This window comes from Chiloscyllium plagiosum, chromosome 31, assembly GCF_004010195.1.
Source record: "Chiloscyllium plagiosum isolate BGI_BamShark_2017 chromosome 31, ASM401019v2, whole genome shotgun sequence".
NCBI classification, from domain to species: Eukaryota; Metazoa; Chordata; class Chondrichthyes; order Orectolobiformes; family Hemiscylliidae; genus Chiloscyllium; species Chiloscyllium plagiosum.
In genome coordinates, this window is record NC_057740.1 from 44,174,965 (window position 1) to 44,186,661 (window position 11,697).

Here is an 11,697-nt window from a genome sequence, read left to right on the forward strand (position 1 = left end):
GAAGAGCATTCCCAGAAAACCTTTCTTAGATCGGAAATGGCATAAAGCGAAGGTGCGTGATTGTGTGGTGACCTTCAGGTTAAACTCCCTGCCAGTCTTCCTTCTCTAATGAGTCAGTGGGACTATGCCAACTTTACTGTTAACAATCACTATCTATCCAGAGTTAGTGTTTATTCAGGATAAGATTTTCATGACAGTTCCAGACTGTATCTCATCCTCAAGATGCTGTTCAGTGCCTGTACATTACATTACATAATTTATGTTTATATCTGTACGGTCCCAAACAGCTTCACTACAGATTAACAGATTTGCCTGTGGATTCAATGTATCCCAGTGCACTCCCAATGTGGATTCCTGAATGTCTCTAAAATCAAAGTGGTTTAAGATGGTCACACTCAGGTATTACAAGAAATGGAGTTAAAGATCCACAGTTGATAAGAAATTTTACACTCGGGGTTATGATGTTTAATTTACTTGTCGGGTATGATATACACATCATCCTCTGGGTTAGCAACAGACCCTGTGTAATTACAATAAACAGGTTGCTCATTTAAATAAATATCACAGGCTGGGTCACTTTCCAGGTAATACGTGTCATCCAGACTCTTCAGATTCCTGGAAAGAAAGGAATATGCCATTAAAAACAGAACAGAAGCTTCTGATTTCACTCATCCCTCAAGGGGTTCTCCCCAGAAATCCATACCACCTGAAATGCCTTGGAAGAGATTCTGACACTAACTGCTCTCCCATAATGAGCAGCTCTGTCACCCTGGCTGGTTTGTGACTGGACTATTCTCCTGGTAGCTTTTTACACAACCATACCTGCTTCGGCCTTACTCTCCCTGGGAGATGCTTAAAAACAATTCAACTTCATGGCATTGAAAATGTTCATCAACTCAGCCTCTGAAACTGAACCCAGAGCTGAAGGGTCAGGAAATCAGCTTACTCCATTACTGCCAAAGTTTTTTTTCCTTATTTGTTCATGGGATGTGGGCATCGCTGGCTAGGCAGCATTTCTTGCCCATCCCTATTGGGATCTGGAAGCCCAGGTCCTCAGCTCCACCCTGTGCAATCACACATTCCTCTAATCACCCTGGGGGCTGTGCTTGGACATCATGGTGCTATCAGTGTGGTGAGTTGGAGATTCTGCAGATTGCCAGTGACAGCTTCATCACACCCACAATTTTGAACTTTTCCAACCCAGGCAGCTGACAGAATAGTTAGAGGAGTGCCTTTGCGTAGGTTTCCTCCCACAGTCCAAAGATGTGCAAATTAGGTAAACTGGCCATGCTAAATTTCCCATAGTGTTCAGGATGTGTAGGTAGGTGCAGTAGTCAGGAGAAATGTAGAGTAATAGGGTAGGGGAATGGGTCTGGTTGGGTTGCATTTTGGAGGGTCAGTCTGGACTGTTGGGCCAAATGGCCTGTTTCCACATTGTAGGGATTCTGTGATTCTTTGTCCTTTCCTCTGACTATTGTGGTCAGTGGTATTGACTAAAACAGACATTCTCTAATTGGACCTGTTAGCAACTCAAACCGAGTTACAGGACCTGGATATGTAACTCAGGTTGGCTTTTGAGGGGAATGAGGAAGTGCTCTCTCTCCTAAACCCCAGTTTCTGGTCTGTGAATGTACTGATCAATTGGTTGGGCAAAGTCTTGTTTAGCTGTTAGCATCTCACCTGTCATCTGCCTCCTTTCTCAATATACCTGCCATACCCCACACCAATGGCGCAATGGCCAAAATGCCAATGGGGTCAAGATGCTGGGGCTGAGTCCTGCCCAGCAAGAGCTGCTGGCCAATCAGAGACTGGAAGCTCTTCCATGTAAGTGTTGCTGAGGAGGATGGGGCACTGCCGGTCGTCCCAAGCTCAGAGAGGATCCAACCCAGAGAAATGCAATGCTTGGGCAAACAGGTACAGGGAGAGGAGACAAAGGGGTTGAAAGCCAGGGCAGTGGGTGGCTCCCAGCGCCCTTCAATCTGTCACTCACTGAGCCCCCCTACCAACCCACAAGCTATCTGCAACCTTAGCTGTCGTGCAAGTTGGGTTGATGTGATTGGGTTAATCCCATTGGTGGTAGCATGAGGTCCTTATGTGGTCATTAATTGGTCACTTCAGGACCTCAATTGGTGGCAGCATGGGCAGGTCAACTATGGGCTATGTGCTGGAGATGGGATGGTAGCAGAGTTCAAGTCTGGTGTCATCCTGTCTCCTACTTCACCACCAGAGAGACAAAAGATTCTGCCCACAATTTCTGGTGTGTTCATAGATGTACACACTCAAAGCTGCTACTGTCAGATTATGTTTGCATTGTCACAATCACTGTGTGTTTATTTACAACATTCCAGTTCCAATATTTCAACTATAATGAGGCTGTTTCTTTCACAGAGATGTACAAACTTGTAGTCACTCGTGTGTTGATGCATTGACACGGTTACTTGTTCACAGTTTCACTCCACTTTACCTGTCACATCTTCCCCAAGCGCTATCAGATTCCCCCATCACCATGTTCTCGTAATCCTTGTGAGCCACCTGTTGCTGCCTGATCCCGCGGGAACCTTCCGGCTTCTCTGTTGCTGCAGCTGGATCTTTCCAGTTTGTTGTGCTAACGTATCTTTGTTGACCATGATCCGAGGAAGAGACGGAATGGCGTTTGTTTGGGGAGTGGGCATTGCTCCTCTTGCGTTTGGAGAAATATTTGCTTAGGGCAAAAACCGCAATTCCAACGCTGAGGAACGTGAGTAATGGAATAAGAACATAGAAGGGAATGCGATTTATCCTGTCACACTCAGCGCTGTAAAAACTGCTCACGTTGAATGTACTGAAATTGTTTGCTCCATTGCAATTCAGATTCTCGAGGAAACTCTGTGTACAGTTCTCTGCTTTATTACAATTCTCTGTCAAATCTTTCAAAACAGCGCAAGAACACTGAAAGATAACTCGGACTTCCTGAATGATGCTGAGAGGAATGGATTTTAGAGGGTTCCCATTTACATTCAATACTTTTAAGTTTTCAAAGTTTAGAAGGAGATTTTTTGGAAGCTGTTGGAATTCGTTATTCATGAAATTTAGTTCGGTCAGCTCGGAATTGCGAGAAATGTTAATAATGCGGGACATTCGGCAGCTTTCCAGTGAGAGCTTTCTCACACCTTTGATTTTTAACTTGTTCCAATCCAGGCAACTGAGGGAACAGTTAGGAGCAGTAGCTTTGTTCCCTTCTCTGACTATTGGTGTCTCTGTACAATGTGAACCCATTGTCCACTGGACGTGAAGCAAACTGAGAACCACTGTCAATATCTTCATCCTGTGCGAATGAATGAAATGCTTTCAGTTATAAACTTCAATTCTGCATCAACTATTTCCCCATCTCATCCCCCTCTATAATCAAGAGGATCTATTTTAATACTCTGCAGTTTATCAAATAATCGCATGACGTAGGGATATGACAATAACACTCCAACATCACACAAAACTCTTATGTTCCACCTTCAGGCGGTGGCCTGTGCTGCACCTCAGTGAAGGGGACTACAACACTGTGCATTTGTGTATCACCAAACTAAAAAGGGGGCAGAGTCTCAATTCAACATTCCATCTGAAAGTTGGCACCTTTGACAGTGCAGCACTCCATCCTGGACAAACAAGAGCTCAAAATAAGACCAGGAGTCAACCATACAGCATATCAAGCCCTCTCAACATTGTCATGGCTGATCTTCTAGTCCTATTTTCCTGCCATCTCTCTATATCCTCAATTCTCTGAGAAATCTGCAGATTCCGCCATGAAATAGAGTCAGCAATGGAAATTCCACAACCCCTGGGGGCAGAGAATTCCAAAGATATGCAATCTTAAATAATCAAGGCCCCAGAACAAGAAAACAATCTTTCAGTGTCAACCCTGACAAGCCCCTTCATTCTCTTGTATGACTTTTAAAACAAGTTAGACTTTGTTTTGTTGCCCAAATACTTAACCTGTTCACATTACACCACAGCCTGTGTGCACCCATTTCTATTTTGAATTTAGCATTATTAACACATTTGCACAGATTACTCTCTAACTCTTCCTCAAACTTATTAATACAGATTGCAAACAGCAAGACCCAGCTCTAAGTATTCATCCTCTGAAAGTGCGGCACTCCCTCAGCACTGACCCTCCGACAGTGCGGAACTCCCTCAGCATTGACCCTTCGACAGTGCGGCGCTCCCTCAGCACTGACTCTCCAACAGTGCGGCGCTCCCTCAGCACCAAACCTCTGACTGTGCGGCGCTCCCTCAGCACTGACCCTACGACCCTACAACAGTGCGGCACTGTCCTCTGACAATGCATCACTCCCTCAGCAAAGACTCTCTGACAGTGCAACACTCCCTCAGCACTGACCCTCTGACAGTGCAGCGTTCCCTGCAACAATGCCACACTCCCTCAGCACTGACCCTCCAACAGTGTAGCACTCTCTAAGCACTGAACCTACGATCCTACAACAGTGCGGCACTGTCCTCTGACAGTGCAGCACTATCCTCTGACAATGCAACACTCCTTCAGCAAAGACCCTCTGACAGTGTGACACTCCCTTGGTGCTGACCCTCCAACACTGCAACATTCCCTCAGTACTGACCTTCTGACAATATGGTATTCCCTCTACTGACCCTCTGACGGTGTAGCTCTCCCTCAGCATTGACCTCCCAACAGTGCAACGTTCCCTTAGTACTGACCCTCCGGCAGTGCAGCAGTTCCTCAGCACAGACCCTCGGCAGTGCAGCACACTGTCAGCACTGACCCTTGGACAGTGTGGCACTCTCTAAGCACTGACCCTATGACCCTACAACAATGCAGCACTATCTCTGACAATTCATCACACCTTCAACAAAGACCCTCCAAAAGTGTGACACTCACTTGGCACCGATTCTCTGACAGTGCAGCATTCCTTTGGCACTGACCCTCTAACAGTGCTGCACTCCCTGAGTACTGATCCTCCGACAGTGCAGTGTTCCCTCAGTACTGACCCTCCGACAGTATAGCTCTCCCTCAGCATTGACGTCCCGACAGTGCGGCATTCCCTTAGTCCTGACACTCTGTTAGTACAGCACTCCCTTCTGACAATATAGCTCTCCCTCAGCACTAACCCTCCAACTGTGTAGCTCTCCCACAGCACTGACCCTCCAACAGTGTGGTGCTCCCTCAGTACTGACTCTCTGACAGTGCAGCTCTCTCTGAGCACTGACCGTCCAATAGTGCAGCTCTCCCTCAACATTGAGCCTTCGATAGTGCAGCATTCCCTCAGCACTGAGCCTTTGACAGTGCGGCACTCCCTCAGCACTGACCCTCCAATAGTGTGACCCTCCCTCCGCACTGACTCTCCAACAGTGGGGTGTTCTCTCAGCACTGACCGTCTGATGGTGTGGCACTCCCTCAGCACTGTCAAGGGGAGTGTCAACCTGTAACATTTGCTCTTTAACGTGATCTTCAGTCTGAAAAACTTGAGAGCTCCCAACTAAGTTCTGGCTTGAGAATGAAACAAACAGGATTTCATGACAATCTAACAGCGTTTTGGTCACCTGTTATATTCACAGAGATACACTGGGAAGCAAGCTCTGCCAAGGGTTGCGATTAGTTCTGTTGCTCTCAGTGAACTGCTCTCAGAGAGTGGGAAAGACACAGAGATAAAGAAAGGAATGCAGGTGTAGGCTGCATTTTCTTGAACATAGTAGCAGGATTTGCCATTCAAACCTGTGCTTGCACCCCATATTTAATAAGATCATTGCTGATCTCATTGTGGTATCATCTCAACTTTCCTGTCTGCACCTCATGATCCTATTCTATCCAAAATATAACGAACAGAGCCTGAATAAAATTAAAGACCTAACCTCCCCTGCTTTCTGGGGATGACAATTCCACATCTCTGTCTTCAAAGGGAAACCTATAATTCTGAAACAATACTATCTGGTTTTAGTCTTTGCAGAACAGTGAACATCATCCAGGTATCCAGTCTATCCACTCCATCAAGAACTTCAATGATCTAATAAGTTCCCTTTTCATTCTTACAGACTCCAATGGATACAATCTTAACCTGCTCAACCATAAGAAAAGCCCTACATCCCAGGTTTGAGCTGAGTGAACTTTTTCTGAACTGCTTCTGCAATAAGTATACCACTTTTCAAATAAGGATTTCAAAATTGTACACAATAACCAGGTGTGAAGGGAAATTGACAAATATGTAAATGCTGAAACAATTGCAGCAAAGAGTTAGTGGACTGCCTATGAATGAGACAGACTATTGAATCTTTTCCTTACCTTGTCAGAGATTATCTCATCTAAATGTCTGGGCTCTTCGTCAAAGAACTGAGCTGAGTTTTTGAACAAACTCAATTTTGTTGATGGAAAGAGGAAACTGGCTGAAGGGAATATACACAGGAAGCTGTGGCTGATTTTGCAAATTCTAGATCCTCCTGTCATCAATTTTAAGAACTGGAATTATTTTTAAAAATTTAGCCTCTAATGTTTCTGGGTAAGGAACTGAAACTGTTACGAAAATACCAGTTCCCCACTAACACGATAGAATCAGGAAAGAGGGGAAGAGGATTAAAGATTGTAGATTCCTCAGATAGCAGTTCCATTCCCTCGTTTAACAAATAGTTCAACATGAATGTTAAAGGGTAAAGTTACCATTGTCCCAAAGGACCACAGGGCTGCTCGCTCATCAGACAGCGAAAGGGACACTGAGAGAGAGGGGCACAGAGAGAGAGCACTAGTGGTATTTTAACCTGAGGTCCATTTAAAAGTTAAATGCTGAAACTAACATAAACATTTCCCACCAACAACTATTTCACGCTAAGCAGACTGTAAAGTTCTGGAGGAGGGTTATCAGACTTGAAATGTTAACTCTGTTTCTTTCCATAGATGCTGACCTGCTGAATTTCTCCAACAAGTTCTGTTTTTGTTTCAGGTTTCTAGCATCCACAGTTCTTCATTTTATATTATCCCACAGTTTACTTGTCTGCTGTTCATAGATTCAGTTCTTCTCTGTAAAATACTCATTGGACAGCTTTCTGTAAACTGCAAATTTTAGTTGTCACTGGGAAAAAAAATTAGTCCTGGAGTAAAAGTGTATACTACACATCTTTGCATAATGTACATATACAGACTGCCTTGTTTACTATTGAGAAAATTGCTGAATGCACTGTTCTCTGAGAACATATCCCCCAAAATGGGAGATTATAATCCATGAAGGACAGGCTTTAATCATAAGGAGGAACAAAGTCTGGTGACAAAGTCTGACTTGAATATCAGCTGTAGGAAAGCAGGGACAGAGAAACAATATCCTGCCAGGTTAGTGAGGTGGTTAAAGCAATCTGGGAGTCATTTCCAAGTGAACAGAATTGAAGAGCAGGGAAGTGTTAATCTAGTATTGAACCTTAGTCAGACAATACTAGCAATACAGCAAAAGCCTCCAGTCTCCACATTATGGAAAGGACATAGAGGCACTGGAGAGATGCAAAAGCATTCATTTGAATGGTACCAGAACCATAGGCTTTAAGTCCCTAAAAGTTTGAACTGATCAATTTGCAGAAAGGGATGTTGAAGGATGCCCTAATGGATGTCTTCCAAAAGATATGAACAGTTTTATCATCCAGACACAGAACAATGATAAACAGTTGTCAACCTGAAATCTCTTTCCTTCTCCACTAATGAAGCCAAAGCTGCTGAGTATTGCCAGCATTTTCCATTTAGAGTTCTCTGGATTTTTCTTCTTGTGGTAGAGGCAGTATTTTGTTCTGAATATCAATAAAGGTGAGGGCTCCTCACAGGAGTGCACTAGGTGTGGCTCAGCTAAGGATGGGTTCCTCATATCACTGACAATAGATAGAAGGAGGGATAAGGTCCCTCAGGTAGAGTTTAGGGACTTAGGAATTCAGAGTTTGATAAAGAGGATCTCAAAAGTAGGAATCAATTATTATAGCCAGTTCAACACAGCAGCAATTGGAGAGTTGAAGGACAGCAGGACAAGAGAGACGGTGCAGGAAGGATAATATGAGCCTGGGACACTGGGACCAGTTATAAGGCAATTTCAACCTGTTCAGGCTCCATCGTTCGCACAAATCAGGACACAGCGGGGAGGGGGAGGGAGTTGCCGAGGCTGGTGATTTTAAACAAATTTGCCACATGGTTGAGAACTAGGATATTGAATTAGAAAGTGACAGAGAGAGCACTAAAATAAGAAACAAAGGGCTGAATCCTACTGTGATTGTTTGAGTGTCAATTTTGTCAAGTTTCTGTCCATGAAACATAGGGAATGTTTCACAGCACCTTACCAAACCAGCCTTGTGAATAACCTACCCTGACCCTATGGCACTCTCTCACCTGATTGTAGCCCACCCTACTGTAGTGATTGGAATGAGGTCAGCCAGGTGGACCTCACAGAATATAAGTTCCCTGATTATACCAGATTAACAGCCCCAATCAGGGAGCCCTGGCTGATGGCTTTAAACAGAAGTGTCAGGGATTCTATTTACTGAGAGCTGACACTATGGAAACTGGACCAGTATAAAGGACTATGCACACGTAAATGAAGGGAGACTTGGTGGTGGAATACCAGGCTCTGTGGGTTATTTCAGTGGCAACAAGACAAAAGCACGTTCCTAAACAAATTTGCTTGCAACAATGATCTTGAATTGTGGTAAGTATTCCCAAAATCATGCCATTATTTGAGAAGCTTGACTTGCTGTCAAAGACTGGGCCCAGTATTTGGAAAGAATGAATTAGCTTTTTCTGGGCAAATGTCATTAGGAAATGAAAACCAATAAATAATTCACAAGCGACAGCTTGTGAATGTTGGGTTTGCACAAGAATTCAGCCAGGCTTAGGAACCTGGTGGGGCAGGGGGAGGGGGGGGGGGGGGGGGGGGGGGGGGGGGGGGGGGGGGGGGGGGGGGGGGGGGGGAATCTTTACAGATTAAGGGCACAACTTCAGTTCTGGTCTCTTTTGAGAAGCAGCTGATTCAGTTACCACTGATTGGAGTCAAAGGCTCAGCCGAAGCTAAATTGTTTGAGAAGATTCACCTAGATTGACTCTACATTTTCCAGTTAGAAAAAGGCTCCCTGACTTAAATTCTAATAAAACAACCAGAGGTTTTTCAGTAAGATCAAGGGACTATTGAAGGAGCCAAGGCCATCTTGCATGTTGACCAGGAAGCAAATCCATGATTCTGGAAGGCCCACTCAGTACCATTTGCCTTACACGCAAAAATAGAGGCAGGCAGAAATCAGGAGGCTGGCAAGCAAAGGAATCATCAAACCAGTCCAGTTTGTGAAATGGGCAGCAAGGTCATACCCTTTGTGAAGCCGAACGGGTCAGTTCATCCACTGTGGGGATTTAAAACAAATGGCAAACTGCTTTCCATAGCTGAATAAATACCCACTCTCTTGCATAGAGGATTTATATGCAATTTGGAAGGGAAGTACTGTCCTTCGCAAAGCTGGATATGAGCCATGAGTACTCGCAATTCTGGTTAGATGAGGATTCCCATAAGTATTCTACAATTAAAACCCATAATGGCTTGTACCAATATACAAGACTGCCATTTGGGGTACCCTTTGACAATCCTTGGTTTGCACCTCTCTCCCCACCAACCCCCAAACCCCCAGGTACCTTCCCCTGTAACCTGCAAGATGCAAAACCTGCAGAACCACCACCCCTCTCACCTCTGTCCAGGGCCCCAAACAGTCCTTCCAAGTGAGACACCTGCCTCTCTTCCAACCCAGTTTACTGCATCAGGTGCTCCTGATGTGGTCTTCTTTACATCAGGAAGACCAAACATAAACTTAGGGAACAATTCACTGAGCATCGTAGCCAGACCCACAAGGGCCAACCGGACATCCCAGTCACTGCCCATTTCAGTTACCCTAAACACTCCCTTTTGACATGTCCATCCTTGCCATAGTGAACCACACCGCAAATTTCATCTTTCGCCTGGGCAGGCTACAGCCGAGAAGACTCAAATTTGAGATCTCCTATTACAAATAATCTTCCTTCCCTTCCCCCCGACTCCCTTCCCAGCCCCTCCCCTGCCCTTCCAATCCTCCCAGCCACCAACTGGATTTATTCCTCCCATTGAACAACAAAGTCGTACCCTCTACCTGTCTTCACCTATCCCCACTACACCACCTTGCCCCCACTACCCCTTTTATCTGCAGACCCGCACACTCACCTCCAGGCCTGAAGAAGGGTTACACCCGAAACATTGACTTCTCCACCTCCTGATGCTGCCTGTCTTGCTGTGTTCCCCCAGCCTCCTGCCTGTCCCTCCTGATGCTGCCTGCCTTGCTGTGTTCTCACAGCCTCCTGACTGTCCCTCCTGATGCTGCCTGCCTTGCTGTGTTCCCCCAGCCTCCTGCCTGTCCCTCCTGATGCTGCCTGCCTTGCTGTGTCCCCCCAGCCTCCTGCCTGTCAGTCCTGATGCTGCCTGCCTTGCTGTGTTCTCTCAACCACCTGCCTGTCCCTCCTGATGCAGCCTGCCTTGCTGTGTTCAATAGCCTCCTGCCTGTCCCTCCTGATGCTGCCTGGCTTGCTGTGTTCTCTCAACCACCTGTCTGTCCCTCCTGATGCTGCCTGCCTTGCTGTGTTCTCTCAGCCTCCTGCCTGTCCCTCCTGATGCTGCCTGGCTTGCTGTGTTCCCCCAGCCTCCTGTCTGTCCCTCCTGATGCTGCCTGCCTTGCTGTGTTCCCCCAGCCTCCTGCCTGTCCCTCCTGATGCTGCCTGCCTTGCTGTGTTCTCTCAGCCTCCTGCCTGTCCCACGTGATGCTGCCTGGCTTGCTGTGTTCCATAGCCTCCTGCCTGTCCCTCCTGATGCTGCCTGGCTTGCTGTGTTCCCCCAGCCTCCTGTCTGTCCCTCCTGATGCTGCCTGCCTTGCTGTGTTCTCTCAGCCTCCTGCCTGTCCCTCCTGATGCTGCCTGGCTTGCTGTGTTCTCTCAGCCTCCTGCCTGTCCCTCCTGATGCTGCCTGGCTTGCTGTGTTCCCCCAGCCTCCTGCCTGTCTACTTTGGATTGCAGGATCTGCAGTTTTTGTGTCTCTAATGAAGGATGCTATCAAGCTAGAGAGGGTTCAGAAGAGATTTACCAGGATGTTGCTAGTAATGGATAGTTTAAGTTATAAGGACAGACTGGATAGTCTGGGAACGTTTTCACTGAAATGTAGGAGGTGTGAGGAGTGACCTTATACAGGTTTATACAATCATGAAAGCATAGATAAGGTGAGTAGCAAAGGTGTTTTCCTTAAGCTGGGTGAGTTCAAAATTGGGGGACATATTTTTAAGATGAGAGAGAAAGATTTAAAATGGACCCCAGGGGCAATGTTTTCACACACAGAGTGGTTCTTATGTGACATGAACTGTCAGAGGAAGTAGTGGATGCAGGTACAGTTTGGACGTTTAAAAGACTAGGAGAAAGTGAGGGCTGCAAATGCTGGACATCAAAGTCGAAGGGTGTGGTGCTGGAAAAGCACAGCTGGTCAGGCAACTTCCATGGAGTAGGAGAATGGACATTTTGAGCATAAGCCCTTCATCAGGCGTGAGGCTTGTGGCCCAAGGGGGCTGAGATGCTGTCTGACCAGCTGTGCTTTTCCAGCACCACACTCTTCGACATTTAAAAGACGTTTGGATAAGTACATGAACAGGAAAGGTTCAGAGAGATGTGAGCCAAATGAAGGCAAG

At 46.1% G+C, this 11,697-nt stretch overlaps 1 protein-coding gene across 1 annotated transcript; it reads right to left on the reverse strand.

Annotated features, from left to right (window-relative positions):
- Nucleotides 1-453: 453 nt before the first annotated feature.
- On the reverse strand, nt 454-6,389 carry LOC122565121. The gene is made up of 3 exons (XM_043720755.1): nt 6,284-6,389; nt 2,465-3,304; nt 454-615 (listed from the first exon to the last, which is right to left on the reverse strand). Exons 2-3 carry the CDS (start codon nt 3,301-3,303, stop codon nt 471-473), a joined length of 984 nt encoding a protein of 327 aa, XP_043576690.1. The 5' UTR covers nt 3,304; nt 6,284-6,389; the 3' UTR covers nt 454-470.
- Between the last annotated feature and the right edge of the window lie 5,308 nt (nt 6,390-11,697).